Source organism: Anas acuta, chromosome 5 (assembly GCF_963932015.1).
Source record: "Anas acuta chromosome 5, bAnaAcu1.1, whole genome shotgun sequence".
Lineage (NCBI taxonomy): Eukaryota > Metazoa > Chordata > Aves > Anseriformes > Anatidae > Anas > Anas acuta.
Window position 1 is genome coordinate 26140542 of NC_088983.1, and position 25565 is coordinate 26166106.

A 25565-nucleotide genomic window follows, 5' to 3' on the forward strand; every position below is an offset into this window, starting at 1 on the left:
TTTATATTTTCAGGGCACCTGAGTCCCCTAATTAAGACAGGCTCTTTTTTCAACCCTCTGATATTCACAGTAGTATTTGCTGCCTCCTGAAAGCTGTATCTTTTCTGAATTATTTGGCTTTCCTCTTAGACTAGGGGAACAAGAGCTGTGGGACACAGTAATCATTTAAATTTGGACATTTCAGTGTGATTTTACACTGGCAGCTCTGCTGTTCTGGAGCACCCATTCCAATGGGAGCTACGATTCATCTGTTAGTCATTTTGGCCACCAGAGCCCCATTTCACCTCTCGTCTGTGCTTGTGACAAGCCAGTGGCTGAGGATGCTTCCCATAAATGAAAAAGTTTCCCCATGACCTCTAGCTGATCATTTTTTGTCAAATGCTGCATCAGAAATGGGTTTGCTTAGTTTTACAAACTTAGTCCTAGTGCCTTTTCAAAAATTTGTGTAATAAAAAATACTTCAGAGTCCTTCATTGTTAGGTTTATTTTATGGTGCTTCTGTGAGACAAAGTTGTAGTGTATTATGTGAAATGAGTAAGATGTTTTTATGTCTTTTATTAGTAAATTACTTAAGTGGATTTTCTTTGAAAGACTTTCATTTAACTTGGAAAATATTTTAGAGAATCTTAAGCTATTTATCTGATTGTTTCATCTTCCACAGCTAAGTTTTTAAAATTAAAAATAATCATTTGAAGCTGGTAAGTTATTAATAATTTGGCGTGTGTGTCTTAATCTAATTATCTTCTACAGTCTTTACAAATATCCCCTAGAGGGAGTTGGTTCTTCTGCTGACTGAGGAGCCTACAATAGAGAAAGCAGTCGGATTTCTGTCAGATGATACCTGATGTTGCATAGCAATATTGACATGTTGTGAAGGAAATTCTGTATTAGTTATAAAGTAGAAATGCAGCTGTGTTAGTTCAGTTTTGTGTAATCCTTCATTCACTTTACAGTGATTTACATTCCGAATGGTATGTCAGCCTTAATTTGTATGTGTGTAATCTGTCATTTTGTAAACAGCACCCTACAGACCAGTTTTGAAAAATCACGGGTGTTTTCTTAAGCACGGTAGCTACTCAGATTTACCATGATGATAAACTCTTGTATGAATGGTCTTTGTTAAATATCTCAGTAGCTAAAATTTTTGCTCATGCTATAGCATTTTGAACGTACAGAAGCTTCCAAACAAGTATGACCTGCCATTTCTGTCTAAGGTTGACAGGTTCTCTAAATTGAGAGAAGAAAACAAAATAGAGAAATGAAATACAGTGGTAACTGTGAAGTAACAAGTGCTGGTTTAACTGATTTGTAATTGAAAGTGTTTGTTGCAGTTGGTGGTTTCTTTACTTCTGTGCCTGTTGGATTGGATAATGGCCTTGCCATTAAAGACCTTGCTGCAGCCACTTCACTCTACAGGAGCAGAAAATGATAAGACTGAGAGATCTGTTCTTAATTGTATCTATAAGGTACATGTTTCTTTACTTGGTAAACGAGAATACCATTAGCAATAAGCAAAGTAAAAACTGTTAAGTTATGATTACTGTCTTCATGTATGCAGAACGAAGATTTGTTCTGTTTCAGTATTTTTTAAGTGAATGGGATTAAAACCTCCAACAGCATAGACCTAGTGTATGTAGTTAGGGGGGACAGGAGATCTACAAATAAAAGTGGCTTAATGATTTGTTGGAAAATGTGTTTCATGTTTCTGTACTGTTAAATTCCACTTCAATGTAGACACAATTTTAGTGGTTTTCTTTGCAGACCTGTGTTTGTTTCTGTAAATATTGAGCATCTAAAATTTTCCATCATTTTATCCTACCTACATGCTTCTAACAACTTCATTTGAAAATGTAAATAAAAATAAACTTATTTTCTTATAAAACTATCAGATAGACATTTCAGTAATTAATGTGATGAAATCCTGGTTTTGTTCTAGGTTCTTCATGGATGTGTCTATGGTTCTCAGTGTTTTAGCAACCCCAAATATTTTCCTCTAAGTCTTTCTGATTTGGCATGTGTGGACTACGATCCTTTTATGCATTTAGAAAGCTTGAAGGAACCAGAACCACTGCATTCTCCAGACTCTGAGCGTTCTTCTAAACTTCAGCCAGTCACTGAAGGTTTGTGAAATTGCCTAAATACATTTTCTTTCAAAAAGATTTTTATCTTGGTTTCCACTATTGAAGTGTTTGTCTAAAGCATAAGTTTTAAATTATAACTAGACACTACGTAAGGACCATTAGTATGGAATTAGCTAACATAATTTTGAGCAATTACTGTTCAATTAACTGAAATATATATCTTCTGAACAATGTGAAGATCAATTTGATACAGATTCTTCTGTGCTCTGTATCAACAAAAAGCGTTACGGATTGCAGCATGGATAAATGTTGCTTTTGAGTTTACTTTCAGTAAATCATTTTTTTCTTAGCTTTACTCCTTTTTCTAAAAATATTTCAGATTTTGTTCTTATCTGAGATTGCAATATTATAAGTTGTTTTTTTTTTTTTTTTACCTTGTCATAATTTGTTGTTCTATTTACACTTTTAGAAGAGAAATTTTCTCTCATCTGTTTGGAACCATAAGATACCTGAGAATTAGCATTTTCTTCAGAACTCAAAAATAAGAAACTAAGATACACTGTATAGTATATACTACTCCTCTGTATCTAGTAAATATCAGATGGCTACTTTGGGAAGAAAATTGAAAAAGATGAAATTAATACTGATACCAGAAATTCTGTGTAGTGCTATTCTCCTTCCATATTAAGTTGTTCCATTTAGGCTTCCTTAAAGGTATTAAGAACCAGATAAATGCAGAAGCTCTTTGTAGCAGCTGTGTGCTAACAGCAGGTGATTTTGTGGTCTGTAGTGACTACGTGCTGTTTTTTATGTAGAGAAAATGGCTAATCATTGTGCCCTTGTCTAAGGCATGCTTCATCATCCTCAAGTACTTTTTTGGCCAAAGAATTCTAAACATAGAGCTGTCCCCTAATAAGCTCAGTATTGGATTGAACAAGTCTGATTTGAGAACTATTGGCAGGAGGAGCTGTAATTATTAAATTTACTGAAGAATGAAGCAAGGTACTATAGTTGGCTTTTTGTCAAATGGCTGTGGTCTTATTAGTAAAAAGTAATCATCTGCTGGGTCAGAATGAAAGAGGCTTCGAAGGATTCATTCTGTCCTAATTACAGTCTCACCTATACATATTATGTAAAGCTAATATTTAAAGCATTTGCCAAAATTAACTTCCACCGCATGTTCTATTACAGTGTAGTGAATTGTAGTAGCTTTTTATGCCTGGCATCTTTTGTATTCTGTAATAATCTGTAATTATGGGTTTGCAGCAAATGCTGTGTGGCTTGTTTAATCTGACAATCTGAAAAGACAACCCTGAATAGATTTCTCTTTAAATGAATGCAGTTGCACAAAGCCTTAGTATCGATATCTTCATTTTGCATTTCCGTACGTGATCCGTTCTTTTATGATTTCTTGTTAAATTTCTAAATAAAAGTAATTTCAGGTGTGCCTTTTCTCTCTCTCCAGATAAGTTAGGGAAGACCCATATGTTTTTAAAGTTTTAGAACTCAGGAATTGGAAGTCAGATTGTGAAATTTAATTGGCAAGTGACAGCATTATACCACAACCATGGTCTTGCAACCTTGGCACTTCTAGCCTATATTGCCAGGAAGAGAATAAAATTGGCAGTTTTTAACTGATCACACAGCATCTCTGACACTGTTGAAGGAATTGGACGAGTAAAGTTAGTGGATAATGACCAGCCTGGGACTCAGTCAAGACAAGGGGGTCAGTTAGTGCAAGATAGTAGCAGAGCAGTTTGTCAGCATCTCATTTAGTAGAGTAGAAGTGCTATCATATCTTTTTGAAGATTATGGAAACAGGTAGGACAGCGGTAGTAGGGAAATCAGGGAAGTTACACAAAGACAGGGTGGGGATTGCTAGACTCTTTCCTTAGGTAACAAGCAAAAGTGAAAGTACTGAAACAGCACTATTCTAAACAGGATGCTTGATACCACTTTAAGGGTTGTGATTCTTGTACTCCCATTGCTCAAGGTCAGATCCATCACAAGTTTTATGGACACTTAACCACAGTACAAATTGGTGTGGACTTTCAGTGATACAGCTGTATAGTGGGTACAGGACCTATTCAGAGGTTGGAGCAAGCCCTCCGATAAACAGCTGTGCAAAGATTTCTTAAATCCTCTAGAAACAGGCAGTGGGGGGAGAGAAGAGGAATATTCCCATCTTTGTTTCGTTAACTTTCCAAATGCTGTCTCTTGTAAGGAAGGCATTAGGTAGAACTAGTGAAACTGCTTTTTCCTCCTTTTTTTTTATTTTTCCAATAAAGTGGTAAATTGCAGCATAAGATGCATAAAGTATGATTTTGAAATTGGGTTAAGTATATTAAAGTGTTATATTTAGACCAGAAAGAACTTCCAGCAGCTAACATTAGACTTCAATAAGCAGCTTTTCTTGCATCATCAGAATTTGCAGACAGCAAGTCTGTGGTGCTTTCACACATCTAAGGAATCACGGAGCATGTCTACTAGATGACCATATCCTCCAGCTGGTAGCAACAACAGCTTCCTCTAGCTACAGTACAGTCATTAAGCACTGCCTGTGCTGATTAACCGCACCTAACTAGCCAGTATCACACTGATATAGGTATACTTTCACCAAGAAGTACAGCATTATAGCATATAGGTTAGTTATATTGTGCCATGATCTGCTCACCTACTTCTGATCTTCTACCTGTCATTAAAGGACCATCAACATATATGAGGGAGAATTAAAACAGAGCCTCTCATTTAATTTTTTTTAAATGCTTATATTAAATGATGTGAACATTTACGAAAAAAGTACAATTATTTTCATAACACATGTATAAACAAGGAAGGTGGTTACATGAAAATATATAGAGTTAAGCAAGTGCTATATATCTTCTAATATCAATAGATAGCAAAATCAGACCATTGAATAGAGTCTAGTTGGAAGGAAATAACACATTACAGGAATCTCTTTGCAACTGTAGGCAAAACACTTTAAATCCTGTCCTTCATAAATCAATCTGTTAGAGGTAGATGTGATTGGAAAGGCAGTAGTTGCATTGCATAGACATAGTGGTGCATCAGTTATTGACATCATGTATTTTACCCTATTTATGTCATTTCTTCAAACATTTTTAAACTGTTTTGTGTAGACTGACCATTTTTCCTAACATGTTTGAATTTCTGAAGAAAAGTTCTCCATGTGATGTAAATTTAGTCTTTGCTTTTCTTCAAAAATTAGAAAAATAAGGTACTTTCACATTTTTTAAGGCTTTGCTGCTGTTTGCTTTTTTACTGAAAGGAGACAAAAAGTACACATTTTAAAAAACAGCCTATACATATTGCTTCCAGGTTTGTGTTTTGTGATGGATATTCTAGAGAGGGTTTCTCTCTGTACCTGTAGCTTAAAATTAGAAAGGAGTAGGACTTCCATAAACTAATTTAAAATGTAGATAACTAAACTAAGCTGAATTCTCTTAGGCTCCATCTAAAAGTAATGGATGAAAAGAAGAGTTTCCAGAGCATGATTCATCGCATTTCTCCAGTTTGTGCTTTTAACTGAGATGAGTCACTCTGTACTGGTGCATCATTCTTTTGGATAGCTAAAAGGATGAGGAGAGTTTAATTCTACCCTCAGTCATTACTTTTTCCTTCTACTACATAACTGTAGTTGATTATAAGCGGTTCAGCCAAAGTTGAAGTAAAGAGTTAACAACACATCCTAAGGAAATTCAGGAATCCTCCATTCATGCCACTGATACAAATTAGTGGCGATGGACTTTCATTCTTCCCACAAAAGTGGTAATTTCAGGAACTGAGAAAAATGTAACATGCTTCTAGCAAATTACCAAGTGATCACATACACATGCAAATTGCACTGCCCAAGTGAAAGACTCTACTGCTGTAAAGAGAGCAGAGATGTGTTCCTTTAGGATTACCTGTAGGCAAAGCAGCCAGTTATACTTCTTTAATGTGCAATAGCATGGCTTAGTTGGTAGAATTTGTAGTAAAGCTGTGATGGCTTGCATTATTGCATATTTTGAGCTGCCCTTTTGAAACACAGTGCATGGTTTAGATATTCATTTTAAGAGTTGTAATATATTGAATATGCAGTTGTTCTTGGTTGAGGAGATGTGCTTCTAGGAACAAATTCTGAAATGTATCCTACATGTTACAAATTTAATTTAAAACTCTCATATTTTCCAAATGCATTATTGCTTGGTTTTTGATTTGTTTGGTTGGTTTCCTTTTTTAATAAGGGAAACCATCACCAAAATCTAATTTGCTGTGTGGCAAAAATGTTTACAGAGACTGCTTTATTTTATTTCAACATAACAGGCTATGTCTTAGAGTTTATTTTTCTGTACGCTTCTCTTAATAGTTCTGATTTAAGTTTTCTGTGACATTTTTGGATCAAGTGATCAACATACTCTGAAGAGATGCAGTGAGAAGTACTGTTCTCATGTTCTAGTGGAGGCACTTAGAGATTTATATTATTGAATTAAAATTTAAAAAAAAAAAAAACTGCAATAATATTTTCATAGAATGACTGTGGTAGGGCTGGGAAATGGACCTTCCAAATTTTAGCTTGATGTTCCATTCTTTGTCTCATTGCGTGTCTTTCTGTATGTCTTCCGGCTCCTAAAGCAGTATCTTTATGCATGTAGGCACAATACGTCTGTGATATGGTTTGAGATCTTTAGGGTTTGCCACAAAATAGCAATAGTAATAGCTTACATGCTATTAAATCCCTCGTGCTTCAGTTGTTTCAGCAGAAACACACTGAAGACAGTCTATTCAGTGTGAGACTTCACATAGCTGGGAAGCTCACATCTGTTCCTAGGAACCTGGCAAAAGCCTTATCGTGCTTATCTGTGCAGTAACAAGTTGTAAACATTTGGCGTAAATGTGCTGACAGAGGTGGCCAGCATCTGCACTGTCCAGGTGCTGCTTAGTAGCACAGATAAATTATTCTTCAAGCATCCAACTTGTTTTCTTTGTCTTGTATACACTTGCTTACAGTTCATTCTTACGTTTCAGCAGATGGCACTATAACTTAATTTCCTCATATGCTATCAGTATCTGGGCATTTAATTCAGCTTCACTGAATGTTTTTATGTTTGTTAATTTTTAAGCTTCGAGAAGGCTATTGATAATAAAATACTATATCTAATTTGTTTTTATCTGTTTTCAAGGACTTAATCGAAATATGTGAAATTTTTCAGAGTTTTAGGATAGTATAGAAATTAAGCTGATTTATTAACAGGATAAGATGTTTTCCTTTTGGCAGTTCAGATGTAATGCTCCCTAAAGGTATGGAAGAGCCGGATTCCTAAATGTCCCTTACATGCTTTACCCAATCCTTGGGAGAGAGAAAAAAAAAAAAAAGGAAATATATACTATTTGTTTATTTTTGCAGATGCAGAAAAGATTCAGTGCTTTAGAAACTAATTAACTGTCACAACAGTCATTATGCATTACAAATTGGCCTTTATTTTTTCAAGTTAAACCAATTGCAGTTTTTCTAGGTAAACAAATTTGGACCTTGAACTGCAAAAAGATATTAGTTTATTAAGCATTAGTTTTTATTGTGTGTTAATATCCAGTATAAAGGAAGATGAGCTAATTATTCTTACTTATCCAAGAGGTTACATTTGCTCAGTAAGTACTGAGTGAATGAAAAACAAAAAATACTGAAAGAACAAAAAAGAAAGGTGTTTCAGGGTATTTTAGTTTGATGGATTTTAGGTAACAGAAAAATGGGAGGGGACAGAGCCAGGACAGCTGACACAGACTGACAACAGGGATGTCCCATACCTTACGGCCTCGTGCTGAGCAATAAAACTGGGGGAGTTGGCCGGGGGTGCTGCTGCTCTTAGGGGATTGGCTGGTGGTGAGCAACTGCATTGTGCATCGCTTGCTTTGTATATTCTTTTATCATTATCATTATTATTAGTAGTATCATTTCCTTTTCTGTCTTATCAAACTGTTTTGATCTCAACCCCTGAGTTTTTACCCTCTTTTTCAGATTTTCTCCTCCATCCCACTGTGGGGTGAGGAAGGGAGTGAATGGTTGTGGGGTACTTTACTGCCTGCTGGGTTAAACCACAACACAAAGCTATATTGAAATATTGTTAGGTTTCACAGCATGAATTTCGTATAAGACGGGTACAATTTGCTTCTCTTTCTCTCTCCAAGTTTTTCCAGCTTGAAACTTTTTTAAATGCAGTTAGGCTTGTGCGTGCAATATATTTATTTATTATTTTGCTAATGTTAGCTTTTGTTCAGTATAGACAGCCTGGTCTTTGATTTAGTACTTTAAAATCATCCAGTGTTATTCTCAACCTAACCCGCAGCTATATGCTCCCCTGGGAAATTAAGATGGATTAGAGGTTTTGTGCATCTATGTTCCTTTGTTTTTCACAATGTAATGATGTGTATAAATACAAAAATCCATTGCAGTTGGGAATGGTCTTCTTACAACATAATTATGATCTTTAGCTCATCAGCAATTTAAGATCTATTTTCACTAGAATAAGAATTGCTATTGTGTGTTTTAGAGAAACCACGCTGATTATCAAGGTATGGTAAGGAACCTGTAAAATAATTAAGATGCTTCTTTTGCTATATTGAGATTTTTCATGCTGTTTATGTATGAAACCAGTGTTTGTCAAAATGTGTATTTTCCATTACTGCATTGGCTGTATGCTAAGCTCATGGTGCTTATCCTCTGTTTAAATCTCCTGAGGAAGAAGAGACCAAAAGAAATAAGTAAATCTCAGTGTTGTTTTCTGAACTCTTACTTTAAAACCTGTGTTCTTCCTTTCACAGTGAAAACCCACATGCAACAAGGATTAATTTCTGTTGCTGCTCGTACTGTGATAACACATCTAGTGAACCACTTAGGCCACTATCCTATGAGTGGAGGTCCTGCTATGCTAACTAGCCAAGTGTGTGAAAACAATGACAATCCATACAGTGAAAGTCCTGAACTTTCTCCCGAACTTTTTGAGAACCCAAACCTTCAGTTCTTTGTGTTAAACAACACTTCCTTGGTGTCTTGCATACAAATCCAAGCGGAAGACGACATGCCTGGCGGAGGACTATCTGCTGGACTTGCATCTGCAAATTCAAATGTCAGAATTATAGTGCGTGACCTGTCTGGCAAATACTCGTGGGATTCGGCCATTTTGTATGGACCATCATCTTTATGTGCATCATCACAACAGACGTCTTTTGCACTTTCACTGTCTCAACAAGACAAAACAGAAGATGCTCTTTCATCTTTTGAACACGTGGAGGATATATCTTCAAGGGATGGAATTACACTCCAAGTAAAAAGGAAATTTAGAGACACTGTACCGACATGGGATACAATTAGGGATGAAGAAGATGCCCTTGATGAGCTCTTGCAGTATTTAGGTGTTACAAGCCCTGAGTGCTTACAGAGAACTGGTGTCTCACTCAACATTCCTGCTCCTCAGCCAGTCTGCATCTCAGAGAAGCAGGAGAATGATGTCATCAATGCAATTCTGAAACAGCACACAGAAGAGAAAGAGTTTGTTGAAAAACATTTCAATGATTTAAATATGAGGGCTATGGAGCAGGACGAGCCAACCTCACAAAAGCCCCAGTCAGCATTTTACTACTGCAGGCTACTTCTCAGTATATTGGGAATGAATTCTTGGGATAAAAGGTAAAATGAAAAGACAGGACTTGGTGTTTAAGAACTTTTTTTTTTTTTTTTAAAGGAATTGTGGTACTCTTACTGTGTAATAATGGTTATTCATAGAATGGGTCAAGCCAAAAATACTCCTGGGCAGCCAACAAAAGCAGAGAGGGGTTGTGCAACTAAGGAGAAAATGGCAGTTTTCTTCTGCATTTCAGCCTGTCATTTGTAGAGACAGAAAAGAGAAGCCTGTTGCCTTTATTGCTATTTATGTTCATAGTGTTGGAAGGAGAATTGGAGGAGTGATATTTTTTCTAATAATCCTTTCACCAGCTGTACCAAGGGGTACTAGCATAGGTAGACAAGACATCTTTTTGCTTCCGTTGCTTTCCTTGTACATTTGTGCAAAAATCATTACATTTCTATGCCAGAATGAGACTCTGAAAGTGTCATATTCTCAGCTATTGTGTTGCTGGACAGTTTCCTGCTGCTTTGCCTGCTAAGAGCATGCTTGCATGCAGCCTCAAAGCATTGCCTCCTTGTTAGCTAACTAAAAAGACGTGTCCCCTACTATTTATTTCGACATTGGCAATGTTTGTGAATTGTTTAGAACAACAGGAGACAAGCCACGTTCAGTTATGAAAGTAAATATCTCTGTTTACATTATTGTTATTACTTGTGTTTAGGTGTATTTAGATGTATGTGCACGTTCATGTGGATGTGTACAAATATTAGCATTCTAGAATTTAAGGGTCATTCTGAAAATTTATTTTGCCATATCTGTCACATTTTATATTAGAGATACTGAAAAATGTTCTTACTATGAAGGAAAATGGGTATTTTTAGAAGAATAGCCCGTGTCACTGAGATACCACTGGAATCAATTTTTTTTTTTTACTTCAAAAATGTTGATGTTTTGGGCCTTTAGTTCCTCAAGGCAGTCTGTTTTTGAATAGCGCTACTGCTCTTAAATTAATTCCACTGTGTGTTATGGGAAACATCTTAAGTGCAATTTCGTTAAAAATGAGACGTGCCTTTCTGGCTGTAACATATTGTTTTGTGTTTTTTTCCTTTAAATAGCTACAGCTGGCTGGGCGACTACTGAGTTGTGCTCTGTTTTCTTCAGCAATTCAGAAGAGCAGCAGCTCAGTGTTTAATGCACTAACTCCCTAGAACAGTAGATTACAGGAGCGTCTGTTGTCACTAAAATGTAATATTTTGGCCTAGTAAAGTTTACAGTTTATATATGCATCAAAGACAATTCTGTCCCTTCTTCCGTAGGGAGGAGATTGCAGCTTGATCTGGTAGGTGGACAGAAGCCAAGTGGAAAGAAATAAAGGTTGTTTTCAGGGTTATAATGGATATAGAAGATTTCCTGGAGTTAAAAATGGCTTGTACATATTTTTTTAAAAAGATACTTTAATCATTTTATGTAAGAAAGGACTGTTGAAAAAGCAAAAGCATTTGTTCTTGCTTGGACCTGGAAATGTTTTGTACAGTTCATGTACTGTTCTGGTGTTCCAGGTGAACAGGTAATAAAAAAAATTACAAATTTCTCTATTTAGAAGGAGCTTTCATCTCTTGAAGAAAAATGAGAAGTTACTTCGAGAACTCAGAAATTTGGATTCAAGACAATGGTAAATTCTTCTAATGGCTACCCTACCTTATTTGTTTTATGTTTTATACTTAAATGGCACTAATTTGCATAGATGAGAGAATTGAACTGATTTAAAAAAAAATGTAAATTATTCATTTATACTGTAGTTATCATTGTTACATTGAAGTTGCATTATTGTTACTTGTAGAGTGAAATTCTGCAGGTAGAATGTCATGAAATAGAGCAAATTTCAAAGTAACTTAAAATTATGAAAATCTGTATATGTAACATGGGATTATTTTAATTTTAAAATAACTTTAAAAATATTTAAAACATAGATAAGTAAGTCTCCATCTTTTTAGCTTCAGTTACTTGTTCAGCTGTTTTCCAGTGCTCTTAGTATTTGAAGTTGTGGAATTATAAGTGGAGATGTAGCACTGAATTAACAAGTTTGAATTATTTCTGTATATGTTTAAATAACATCCAGTGGAGGCTTTAGACTATATCCAGGAAAATCCAGTCTCTCAAGCCAAATGATGGTAGTTTAGTGTATAAAACAGACTTTTAGTTTGATGAGTTCTTTGCAAATGAGCCACCAAACTAGCCTCTGAGGGCTTTCTCAATACACTGATGAGGGCATTCAGGGATGGATATTAGAAGGAAATGTTATCTTTCTGCCCTTGTGGCACTGCAATTAATTTCAGCAGTTAGGCAAGATGGGAACTCACTTAACATGGACTGTGAAAATTTTACAGGTAGAAGGGTTGTGGGAATTGCTTTGCTTCAGGGACAGTACTGAATGCATTCAAAGCATACCCTGGGAAATTGGTAGTTACTGCTTGGACTGATTTTGGATAATCTATCACAGTTGAGTAATCAACGAGCAAAGTGTGTGAAACTACCTTCAGTTGCTCCAATGTCTAACTGCAAGCTGTGAACAAGAGACGTTGTAGTACTTAAAAATAATTCATCTGCTTAAGATGCATTTGCAACAGCATTCACAAAGCTTTGTTGTTAATGGGCAGTGCGATGTAAATGCCTGCATTACAGGTTTTGTTCATGTCAAAACCCCAGCTATTCTGTTAGCAATTGGTAGTGCCAGCACCATCACATCTTAGAAGTGATGAAGGGGGTAAATGCTGTAGACATATTGCCAAACTTTAGGCTTTAGAGATCAGACTAGAAATGACAGAATGGGTACATGGAAATAGAGAAGATGTTCAAAGAAGTTGTATGTTGCTTCTGCTGTCTTTTTTGAAGTTATACAAGTCATGTTCTGTGTGTACTGTTTGCATATTTTGGTTTCATATTAGCAAAGGCACTGTCACGCAGTGACTGACCATCCTGTGTTTTACAGCCGAGAGACCCACAAGATTGCAGTGTTTTATGTTGCTGAAGGACAAGAAGATAAACACTCCATTCTTACTAATACTGGGGGAAGTCAAGCCTATGAGGATTTTGTAGCTGGTCTTGGCTGGGAGGTATTTATTCAAAAGTTTTATCTTAAGTTTGTTTATAGAGAAAATTATAAATCCTTCTAGATCTTACAATTTGTTGTTTCTTTAACATTACTTACAAGTACTGAAATAGACTTTTGCTAGCAGTGTAAAGAAAAGAATTCTGGTTTTAATTTTATTACAATACTAGCTATATATTTCTAAGCTCTTTCAATTTAGGAAAGTTAAAGCAGGCAGAGATTATTCAGTAATATGCAGTCCTGTACTTGTCTTTCATGGACTGATTAGCAGGCATCTTGATTGCCCTGTGGGCCTGTGATGCCTCTCGTGCAGGGTTTCTTCAGAGCTCAGGTGAGAGCTGATGTAGTATCACAGAATTTTTATAAAGTCAAAAAGCATGTGAGATTCACTACTGCCAATAGGTCAGGGAGTAATGAAATAGATACTCATTTACACATCCCTTACCTTTTTCCAACGTCATCTTCCCAGCAACATCTGTGGTGATCATGGAATATAGAATGCCACTGCACTGCAGCTGATTTCCAGTCTAGTCAGTGAGTCTGAACACTGCTAGATAAACATAACTGTACTGACAGTGTTATGAAAAGTGACCTTCAATTTTTAAAATTCCATTGAAAAAAAAAAATTAAAAAGTGTGTAAAGAATGTATTTATCACTTGATTTTTTTTCCCTAATGTCTCCTGGACTTTACTTGTAGGTGAATCTCACAAACCATTGTGGCTTTATGGGAGGACTGCAAAAAAACAAAAGCACTGGATTGACCACTCCATATTTTGCTACCTCGACAGTAGAAGTAATGTTTCATGTGTCAACAAGAATGCCTTCTGATTCAGATGACTCTCTAACAAAAAAGGTAGGTTTTTATGATTAACAGGTTTTCTTTGGGGAATAAACCCCATAAGAGTCATTCTAAAAAGAAAATCCAGTAACTTTCTCTAAAAAAATCATAAAACATAATACCTTTACTTGCTACTAGGTGGCATTTTACTGAAGGAGGTTAAGCCGTATAAATTATTCTCTGTCAATCCTTAATTTTGCCATAGGGGTGTATTTTGTCATCATTGCAAACGTTGGTGGGATCACATGAATAGTGTGAAAAATGAGGGGAGGTAATTGTGTAGGAGAAAAAGCAGTACATCTGAATGATATTTTAGATTTGAGACTATGCCAATTAATAAATATATGATGAGTACTTTCTAAGGTGACTTTTTATTCACTGAAGAGTCACATGCTGTCTATTAACCTAATTTTTCCTTTTAAAAAGTTTAAAATATTAATAATTTGACAGTGTTTATATAAGGTGTTTTGTTTCAGAACGGGCACAAGTGTTCAACAGTGATAAGATCTCTTATAGCCACATTAAGAAAAGAATGGTTTTCTGTATTGGTATTTTTTCTTTAGAATTTAATAAATTCCACATTAGTGATAATAAGTTACGGCCTCCAACATGCGTCCTATTATAAATGAACAATTGGCTGTCATTAGACTGTCCCCTGTTCTAGGTACATACATCTTCAGATGTGCTAATCCATTCAGTAGACACGTTAATGAGCACTGGTTGAAGTGTAATATTGGAGGAACTGAAGCTGGTTGACCTCAGCATGGAGTTTAATACTTGTAATTAAATTAGACAGTAGACAGTTAGTAAAGAGAGAAATAGCCATGCCTCTGGCAAACTTCAATTATTAATGACTTTTTTGTTCTTTGCGTTCAACTTGAAGAAAAAATATTATTGTTGTTATTGTTATTATTATAGACTGACTATGAATTCTAACATCTTGCTGTCGCATCTCAGATTATTATTTTTTTAATTAAAAATATTTTTTCTTGTATGCCTATGGTGCTGGGCCCTTCCTGTTCTTTATTCTATGAAGTATAGCCAGAGTAATACTCAGGTTATTAAATGATTTATAAAATTGGTTTATTAGAAAATATAATTAATTTTTGAACAAGATTGTTGCTATTGTTCTAGTGTAGAACATAATATATATACATTGCTACAATATATACTGCTAAGTTGACTGGCTTCTGAATTTTTTAAACAGAAAATTGATTTTATAATTATGCTTTTTATAATTTATAAGCTTGTAATTAAGCTTACAGTCCTTGCATATAATGTTTGAATTAGAGCATTAAAAAGTGTTGACAGGGGGAAAGATAGGTCATAATGAAAATTAATTATTTTTTCTTAAATAATTTGCAAATGCTGTAGGCTTCAGCAGAACATGCAGGAAAGATCTCATGTCTGTTTCCAGGAGCACTCAGAATCTAAATAGAGCTGTTCTGCCAGACAAGGTTCAGTGCTGCTCCATGCCTCCTGTGATTTCACTTGTGAAAGTGGTGTCAGCTGGACTTTTTTTAACAACTCCAATTTGCCCCAGGCCTGTTTCTCTCTTCTTTCACCCACAATCTCACTTTTCAGTAATTAAGAATATTTGAGGTCTGTATGGATATGTCAGAAGGGTACATATCAAAATATTGGGATTGTATTTGTAGCCCACTGCTGATGGGTCATTTAACTTTAATCAAGCTACTTTATTCTGCATGGCTTTCTTGCCCGTTCTTCATCTGCACGTGTTTTTTGTTCATTTATAGCCCAGTTTCCTAATGAACAAAGGCTTGTCAGTCTGCCTTTATGTCCTGCCCTAATTTATTTTTTTTAAACATTTCAATCAAATTTAGTAGAGACATGTTGGAAATTTCTTGTGTGTTCAGTGAAGAGATGGGCTAAATAAAGGAGTAGGAGAGACTCCTTCCTACTCATCGGGTAAAGACTGTATGGGAAAACATTAGACATCAAGGATCCAGCACAAGAGAGAGATACGATGAGTGTCATCCTAAATTAGAGAAAATCATCATGTTTGCACCTTGGGTAAAAAAACAGCAAGTCAGGGCCATAGGAAAACAGGTTTAATTCTTTTACTGTTTGTAGAACTGCTTGTGCTGCTTAGTCTGTGAACAGATCAGAAAAAGACCTGTTTTTATGAGATGCACCATTTTATGAGGTGCTATCCAGCACAAGCTCACACCCAGTAGTGTGGACCTCAAAGTCAGCTGAGTGCCATGTGTGTGCTAACACGTGTAATTGTTCTGAGTGCATGTACTGTTCATGACCTTCAGAGAAACTTGAGTTTTGAGTTTCTCTGCAGGTCTTTCATGTGCTTTCTTTCATTCAAAGAGAAAAACAAGCAAACTTGCAGTTGTTGGCTTAGTAATGCTGCTGTTTTTTATATTGTAGAAGTGCCTAGAGGTGCATGATAGGTTCATCTTATAAATGGAAATTAAATTAAATTAAAGCAAAACTTCTTCCTGCCGGTCCAGCCACTGCAAAATCAAGATTCTGCTGTTTCAGAGGCCAACCCAATTTTAAACTTATTTTCCATCAGTCTTAAAGAGCAGTAAATAAAACTTCTAAGTGTCTTGGATGCCTCTGAAGCATTTGTTACTGAAGACATGAACAAGAGCAAGAAAGGACATGATTACAGGAAGAACAAATCAAAAACTTCTGGATGTATAGAGGAACTTAACATTGAAAGTTAAGCATAACCAAAGAATGTATTTAATTTGTAAATACTATATTAAAGATTTAAGGTCGATAATATAACCCAGTTTCTTTTTCTCTAGAATTAAAAGTTAGAGTAAAAAGCATTAACAGTAGCCTGACAAGAACAAACTTGCAAAGAAAATGTCAGAATTAAATGAAACTGTGAAAACTCAGTTCACAGAGTGAAAAAGCTCCTATCTGTCTCTATAGCTTATCACCTGTCTAGCTGCTCCTTCCTTACACAGATAACCGAGTGGAGGTGTTGTACATGAGCTTATACACAAGACATGTAAATAAATAATAGTAATGTTATTAACAATTGGAGTACTAACTCATCTTGGACCTTGGGTGTATTACATCATTCTAGGTTATCTGTGAGGTTGTCCTAACCACCTAAAAGAACGATAACTCTCAGTATTAACAGCTAGCTTTTTCATTCTGGTATTAACATGTATTGGGAAATTGAAGATTTATAAATGTAAATTATTAGTACAATATTTCTTGAGTTATCATTAAGTACACATATTGCTAAAAAAAAAAAAAAAAAAAGTCATCAACACACCATAGGTACTGAAATAAAGTTTTGTGAAAAATTCAACCAGAGGGTACATATGCTGTAGACAGCAGTGCTGCCTACATTTAACGGGCAAAACTATCTGCAGTGAGCTAATACCTCAGATGTTTCTGCTACTTTTATTCTTTTTATCATGAACACTTTCATTTTTGAAGAAGAAACAAAGTTTGGGCTAGCTGTTATAAGAAAATATAATAGCCTTTTTTCTCCCTCCTTTAGGTAAGCGCGTATTAGAAATTACAGTAATTTTGGCAAGAGTTCAAGGGTTAATGCAACAGATAAATAAAAGGAATTTTCTGTAAATTGAGCCCTGCATTATTTCACTTGTCTTGCCTTTCCAAACCTAACTCATTTAATTTTAAAAAGTAAATACTTAAATTCTTCCTGACAGTGTGCTTTGCTTTTACTATCGTTTATTACTTCAATTATGCTTGGTATCACTTAGAACAATCTGCCATTTGGAAATTTCAGTATAGCCTGCAGCTTAGTATTAAGTCTGGCTGCTATTGTAACATGTACAGCATATGACACTAATGTATCAAAATTAGATTTGATCATCCCTCCTGGTTATATTTATTTCACGTTTCTTTTGTATTCAGTTAACATAAATGTATTAGGAGAGCTGACACATGATGATGGCTATAGAGTAAGAATATTTTAAAGTATTTTGAGTTAAATTTGAAATTTCAGGTAACCTCACAGTCGGTCATTTTTATATATTTATTTTAATGGAGTAGAGTTTCAAAGCAAGCCTAAAAAAATCTGTTCATCTCTGACATCTCCTCAGGCTGTCTTCCCGTCAGCTCAGATTTAAAATTGGTAAAACAGGGCTCTTAATCTCTTTCTCATTGCCACCTTTCTGGATCACCATGGATAACGTGACCATTGTGCCTGTCACTTGTGCCCATAACTGGAAATCATCTTTAATTTGGTCCACTTTTCTGGATTCTTACATTCAGTTTCTGCTTAAGACTCTGTTCTTTTTTCTGCAACATTTATTGCAATATAGCCTTTCCTTCTCCATACATGAAGCTAAAATTTATCCACTATATCCTAAACTGTTGTATTGCTTGTTGAACCTTCCTTTCTTTGGGCTTGACTCTTTGATCCTTTAAGAACACTTGTCTTTTTACAGATTTTTTGTATTTTTCCATCTCTATTCTGTGTATTCCCTTATATTTTGATAACAAACTCTTGAGAACAGCTAGACCTGCGTTTATACAATATTTAGTATTTTATATATATTTTATATAAAGGTGTTTCAGCTATAGTGTATTACCAGTTACTTGAAGTATAACATTACTTCAGTGATTTTTATTATTTATATTATTGCTGTGCCTTAAATCTCTAGTAAATCCTTGCACTCTATTTTGCTTACTGTAATTTATACACGTACAAAGGTGTAAATTTAGGGAGACAAGGTCAGGAGTTGAGTTTGAAGATAATAATGCTTTACAGGATTAGTGGTGAGTTTTGAATAACCAGTGGCATAGATTTCACTCTTGGTACCTGTATATGCTGTACACAATACATCTGATTCTGTCAGGTAACACCGGGACCACAACTCCTTGGGAAACCATGTTGCTGTGTGTTCTTAGCAGTCAATGCACAGAGATGGTTGTAACTCAGTAGCTTTGTACCACTTGTGTCCAGGACACTGAGTTCTGGGATGCTTCCAATTCAGTGCAAAGATGTAAAGAATCCAGATTAAAGTTGAAAGAGGTCAGACTCTCACTCTTCTGTGGTGTAATAATTACAGTGAATGATGGATTCTCCTAATGTTTGCTGTGCTTGCAGGAGAGCTTTGTAGTGGAACACTGCTCAATTTCAGAGCCCTTCAAAAGGGAACTGAAAAATGAAGAAGAAAAACTGAAATTCTTCTTTCTAAAAAGTTAATTCAAAAATCTAGCAGGCCTTGGAAAGGTTTTTGAAACAATTCCAGATATTGGATCTCTTCCATGAATCAAGTGTTTTGATCAGTTGAGTTACCAGCATTCAAACTTCCTTATAAGCGTTGCTTGCTGACCACGGTGAGGACATGAAAGAAGCAACAAGGAGCACTATGTTAGGATCAGAGCTTGTTCTGATCTACTGTAGAAAAACAAACAGAATGACTTCTCCAACATTTATTTCTTCTCCAAACATAAAGATAAAATCAGCAACTTGTACCAGATCTTGTATACTTGTCTATTCTCTTGTCAACCTTTTGTCTCCTATGATGGAAACAAGTCATTGATCATAGTTTCAATTTTGGGTACAATGCATCTCGTTACAAACCACCATATACAGTTTATAGCATCAGCCACCTGCTTGTACCATCTGACTTTGACTCTCAGTGCATTGCCAAATGTCACAGAGATGCCATTCAACACTTTCCTCAAACTGAGTCTTTGCCAAATCACTCTTGGTAGTAACCATGAGGTGAAGCACACCTGACAGGACTTGGAACTCAGTGGAATAATCCAATTCATTTTCCTTTTCTTCAAAAGAAGTTTGTGAGTTTAGCCTGGACTGTATCTTCACACCTCCATGGGCTATAAAGCAGATTTTGAAATGGAGAAAAAAATCACTGATGGGGCTTCAGTATACTTGGCATCCAATAATACATGCCCCTTGTCAGTAGTTCCTGTAAAATAACTGTACAATGCACTTTTATCACACTCCAAAATCTGTGCCAGTCTGATTTGAAAGTATACACCAGTAGTGATGCTCCATCTTAGAATCACAGAATCACGAAGGTTGGAAAAGACCTCCAAGATCATCTGATCCAACCATCACCTTACTATCAATGTCACCCACTAAACCAGGTCCCTAAGCTGCTGGTTAGCTGCAGAGATCAGTAAGAGGTACACAGGGGCAACCTTTGATAAATGAAACTCAGAGATGCCAAGAAGATGTACTATGTAAACTCTCCATACGTTTTGGATTTTAAGGCCATTTATTTGGCTAGTAGACTGTCTCTGTCCCTTGTTTCAAATCTAATGGTGTGAGTTATGTTGTCTTTGAGTCCAAAGATGGTAAGTAAAGGAGAGCTAATTCTAGTAAATAGTTCAATATTGCTCTACTAGGAGCGGTACAGTGCAGTGATGGGTGTTCTGCTTTTTGGCGGCCAGTTCAATAGAGGTGCGCCAGACAACCATGTCTCAATATAGGATCCTATATTGTACAATCTTTTCGCATTCCTCGAGATTTCATACCTGAGCCTCTTACTTTCCCCTTTGATAAGGCGGTCTAATCCTTCCTGAGCTTTTCACTTGCTTCTAAATGTGGACCCATCAGTTCCACATGCCTTTCTGTCATTGTTAGATTTCAACAAATAGTTTGGCTGTCACTTCACCTGGGAAGGTAGAAGAAGCTTAGGCCCTCATAACAGTTCCACAGTTAGTTGTCTTTTCACAACATACGTCACTGTTGACTGTCATCCAGAGTTTCTGCAGCTGCTGTTTGTGTTTTACATCAGTCATTCAGGTTGCTGCCTGGTTTTGTTCTAGTGTAGTCAAATAAAACTCAACATAGTGAATGTTGTTATAACCAGTTCTTCTCTGGGTCTGGGTTTACAGTTGGCACAAGAGCATCCCTAAGTGTTGTTCAAAATAACTCAGCCATCTACAAAAGAGGCAAGAATAGCTCACTTCAAAGGAACTGCAATCATTGTACATTAGATGTATGTACGGTCTGGTCCAAGCAACACAAATGACTTGTTGAGCATCACACAAGATGCAGGGCACTGATGCCATCTGTCCTTTGCCCAGTCCAACGCTGAAGAAAAACCTTTTCTTGCAGAAATGCTATGCAGGTTTTCAGGCTGATACAATTCAAAGTCAGCAGAGAAGAGCAGAGGCGGCTTTTTTTTTTGTTTTTTTTTTTTTCCTTCTTTGTTTTGTTTTTGTAAAGGCTGCTGCTGACAACCAATATAAGCCTTCAGATAAGACGAAAGCAGCATTCCAGGAGGTTTCATAATATAAACAAGCAGATACTTGCAATGAAATTTCTCTGATGACTGTGTATATGTTTTGCTTTTATTTAAAGTGCAGTTGTATTTTGAAAATGAATACAGAAAATTGTTGCCTTTTTATACAAAATAACTTCTTGTAAGTGCTCAGATTAGAATCTGCATGTTACCTGTTAACAGCAGTTCACAGTGCTGTCCTTTGAATAACATCAATGCAATTGTTTGACAAACTCGAGTTGGCTAAAGCTGTGCAAACAAACTGAAAACTGTGGGTGAGGAAAATTGTCAGCTCTATCTGGTGATGCACAAGGAGGAAAAAATGAGATTCCAGCTTGAATTTTCACAAATGGCCTTTAGTGGAAGGAAACTTAATCTTTAATAATCTGAATGTATTTGATCAGCGTACATAAAGCCTCTCTCCATGATGTTAACAGTGTTTTTTTTTTCTCGGATGGCAATGTTTTACCTGTAAGAGCATTTGTGGGCTTCAGTGTGGATAATTCCAAAGCATTCAGTATGTTCTTTAGTCAGGTTATGTGATTACAGCTGAGGCTGCAGTACTGATTTTCAGTATCCCATTCAGCCATTCTGAGCAAGTTTTTTGGATTAATTTTTCAAGACCTGTTTTTGTTTACAGGTGGCTGGTTAGTTTTCCAAAGGTGTTACAGGTTTCTGTTTCATCTAGGGATGTGCCAAATGCAGTATCTCATCTCCTTTAGAAGGCTTTTTGTTTGTGGTGGACAGTTTGGAATTTGGCTAGAATGACGAGGTTAAAAGATTCCTTAGATAGGTATCTTTTATGCATATGTTCATCCACATGCTTATAAAATTCATATAGAAATTAGTAGTTCACTGCCTGTGAATGAAGGCAATCTTGAAAGCATTTTAGCAAATCAGATTGAGTCATTCAGCATTCTTGAGATAATATCAACAAAATTTTAGCTTTTAGTAGTCTGTATTGACATATCTGTTAAATAGTCATTGGCACTGATGTATAAAAATCTGTAGCAAAAACCACTACTGCAAACTAATCCTGTGACTGAAAATGTAAGAGAACTATAGTGTAATATGTTTACTTTATTCATCATTCTTTATTTCTTTTTAGTGGGTTTGTCCTATTGAAATATGAGCGTTTAGTATAGCAGTATGGCTACAAGATATATTTAAACTGACAGGCTTTTATCTCTGATTTTTCAGCTAAGACATTTAGGAAACGATGAAGTACACATTGTCTGGTCAGAGCATACTCGGGATTATAGAAGAGGAATAATTCCAACAGAATTTGGTGATGTTCTTATAGTTATCTATCCCATGAAAAACCATATGTTCAGTATCCAGATCATGAAAAAGCCTGAGGTAAGAGTGGGGAGGTTTGTGTGTATTTCCTTCATATGTTTATAATGAACTGAATTCTGTTTTGAATGGGAGCATTTGGTGTAATAAATTGATTCAAGGTGATCTGTCTTTAACATTGAGAATTGCAGTGGAGTGGTAGGAGGAAAGGAAAGAAATCAGTGAGAACAGTGCATGGTAAAACAAGCAACTTGAAACTGCAAAGATCTGATCAAGTAAATCTGCTAACACTGTAAACTGCAAACAAAGCTGGAATATTCTGCATAATTATTTAAATTCTAAGATAAACTTTGAAATCTTCTTTGTCAAATTTGATATGTGACTGTGGGCATTGAATCATAGCCTGCTCCAGTTTTCTCCATCTATGACATATTCCCGTTTCTTCTTAAAGCCAGTTTTCACCTTCTCCTGGACTCCATGCAGGAATTTGGAGATTAATTCAGCAAAGCAGGGATCATTCAACTCTAAAGAATGCGAACACAGTCTTTCTAATGACTTTCATTAAATGTCTGTGCTAGCTCTGTTCTTAAAATAGTGGTTTAGGGTAGTGAACACTCACTGAGTAAAAATAGTCCTAAATGTTTATACTACATAATTTCTGTTTCTGATGTCACTTGCCATGAATTTCTGTATTTCAAATTTTAAAATTCTTTCCAGAAGTACAAAAATTAATAAAAGAGATATAACAAATAGAGGTTCGCCTATCTCTCTCTGATGATAGCAATGAAATGATGCCCAGTACATGGTCTTGTTACTGCTGGATTACTTACATATTAATTAATAAGTATATTATTTTCCGTACTATTTAGGTACAATGAGTTGTATTATGGAAGGGCTTGCAGGTTAAAGAGGAAAAAGGAAGCTGCTCTTGCTTACTACTACCTACAATATTGTCATCTAGTCTTTCAACCTCATAAACATCATGTGCATGACTGTTCTTAGGATTTTGGCAGCAAGTGTTGAAAATAATCTTTGATGAGACATAGTATTAAAATGGTTGCTTAATTTTCTTCAAATACTATGTTATCTATTACCAAAGATATCAAGCTGTTATGTGGCTGTATATTTCCCCAAGAGAAAAGGTCTGTCATAGAGCACAATAACTGGTCTGATTGTCTAGCAATGAGGAGAAAAAAATTATATGTTTGAGTGCTCTATTGTTAATGTTGATTGCTAATTGTTATAGCTTAGATCTTGCTTTATGCTGGATTTCTTAATTTTTTATTCAGGTTCCATTTTTTGGTCCACTCTTTGATGGTGCTATTGTGAATGGAAAAATTCTTCCTATTATGGTTCGCGCAACAGCTATAAATGCAAGCCGTGCATTGAAATCATTAATCCCATTATACCAAAACTTGTATCCTTTCACTCATGTGGTTCCCAAGGCATATACATTCCCTTGCAGCTCTACAAATATGATTTTCATGTTTTCTGTCATATTTTATTTTTGTCAGATTAATTTAGTGAAAATAGTTTCAATGTATTATGGTGTCATTGCCTTTAGGAAACTTAAACCCATAGGACAGCATTCAGATAAAGACTACTTTTAATTAAGCAAAGAATAGATTCAGCACTAAGAAGTTGTTCTTCTAGTATTTTATAACACGGAATAAATTCTTACCGCATTGTCTTAAGTAATTATTTTAATGACCATTTTGTGGGTAGACTTTCTAAAGCATCCACATCATGGAGTTACTAATCTTTCTTTTCTTAAATATAAAGTATTTTTCCAGTATTAGTATGTCTTAGTTTTATTTTCCAGAAAACAATCTAGCATCCTAGAAGGATGCCAATGCTGTTTTCCTTCAAATTAGTTACTTTTTTTGTCCTATAAATGTTGTTGTTCAGCTCAGAATGCATTTTTTTTTTTGTCAAAAAGAAGTTAGTGCTTTTGTAAACATGTCAGAAAACTATCTCATTTTTTTTGTTGGAACTGAATTGTGGTATTTTGAAAGGGCTGCTCTCAAGAGAATACGAACCAGAAATTAAGAAACATAAGGTAAGTCAATCGCTTAGGTGTCTCCTTCTTAAGATCGAGTTCTATTCTGTTATGTACATGTTATTTAAATCAACAAGAAAATACTATTTTTGGTTTCATAAATTCAAAGGTAAGTTTAAATTTTGATCCAAAAGAAATTCTGTACTTACTTTCCACCCAAGCTGTAGATATTTGTATTTGTTGTGTGATAGATTGCTACTAGAATACTCCATTCTTTTAAGGCTGACTGTTAATACTCATGTTTGTTCTCACTTTAAATATGATGAAGTGGATTTACAGATGAGTGATGAATGGTATTTGATGTGATCACATTAAATGACGTTGGTGCCATTTCTGTACATGACGTTGATTCATTGTATTTTTATGTTCAGAAAGGTCCGATCTTTTTGTCATTACTCAAGTGGCTTAATCAAAGTATTTAAAATGTATTATCATCATTATACCATGAAAAGTGATGGCTTATAGCATTATATTGATGTATAGTGATGAGCAATTGGAAAACAATTTACTTTGAAATAGCAAACTTTTAGTAGGAAAAAACACAAACTTGTGATTTGCTTCTTTATAGAATATGGAAGTTGTAATAAATTCCTCAGTTAGAGCTTGCCAGTTCGATGTCTTGGAATTGGCCAGGTCCTAAGAGCTGTTTATTGTATATTCACTTAAAGTTCAGTTCTCTAAACTGTACTTTCTCTATGCATCAATTCCCTCCACGTCATTGATGAAATAATGTTGCTTACATTAAAATGTTGATATGTCTCCTGTAATATGGTTATCATAATAACTACAAAAAGCATTACGAATATTTAATATTTGTTAGTATTGGTTGTTAGGTTTTATGTCATCACTTGGTAAGCTTATGAAACATTGGTTGATTGAGCACTGATTTTAAAGGCTCTATTAAGTAGCCAGTGGAATTCTTTTTCCACCTGACTTAGAGTATCTTATGCTCAGTGCTTTGTATAGTACTTCAGAAACTAAAATGGGGGTGTGAGGACTTCTTTAAAAGCTGTTTGTTTAGAGAGAGAGTAGTAAAAACATCTAACTTCCCTGGCCTGAGTTAGGCTATGGTGGGGTCAATTGCATCAGTAGGGAACAGAAAAATAAAATAAAATACATTCCAAAGCTTGGCCAAGTTCTCTGTGTTTAAAAAAAAAAAAAACTCTCAATTAAAAAGTCATGTCCTTGCTCTTGGTGTTCAACCCATCATCAGATTTGAGGTTGAGAAAGAATGTCCCTTAGATAAGAACAGCAAAGACTGGTAGGAGTTTGCTGTAACATGGACATAGTCTAAAAATATTTGAAGAATATTTGAAAATTGAATCCAGTT

General features: G+C 35.5%; 1 protein-coding gene across 16 annotated transcripts in view; it reads left to right on the forward strand.

Moving 5' to 3' along the window:
• RALGAPA1 (Ral GTPase activating protein catalytic subunit alpha 1) overlaps positions 1-25565 on the forward strand; it is a 127842-nt gene that overhangs the window by 73574 nt on the left and 28703 nt on the right. For all 16 annotated transcript variants that reach the window (XM_068683319.1, XM_068683323.1, XM_068683320.1 and 13 more), the window contains 8 exons: positions 1332-1466; positions 1937-2120; positions 8901-9765; positions 11304-11375; positions 12693-12816; positions 13511-13666; positions 22081-22239; positions 23466-23593. In XM_068683319.1, coding sequence (XP_068539420.1) covers positions 1332-1466; positions 1937-2120; positions 8901-9765; positions 11304-11375; positions 12693-12816; positions 13511-13666; positions 22081-22239; positions 23466-23593 — 1823 coding nt within the window. The remainder of the gene's footprint in view (positions 1-1331; positions 1467-1936; positions 2121-8900; positions 9766-11303; positions 11376-12692; positions 12817-13510; positions 13667-22080; positions 22240-23465; positions 23594-25565) is intronic.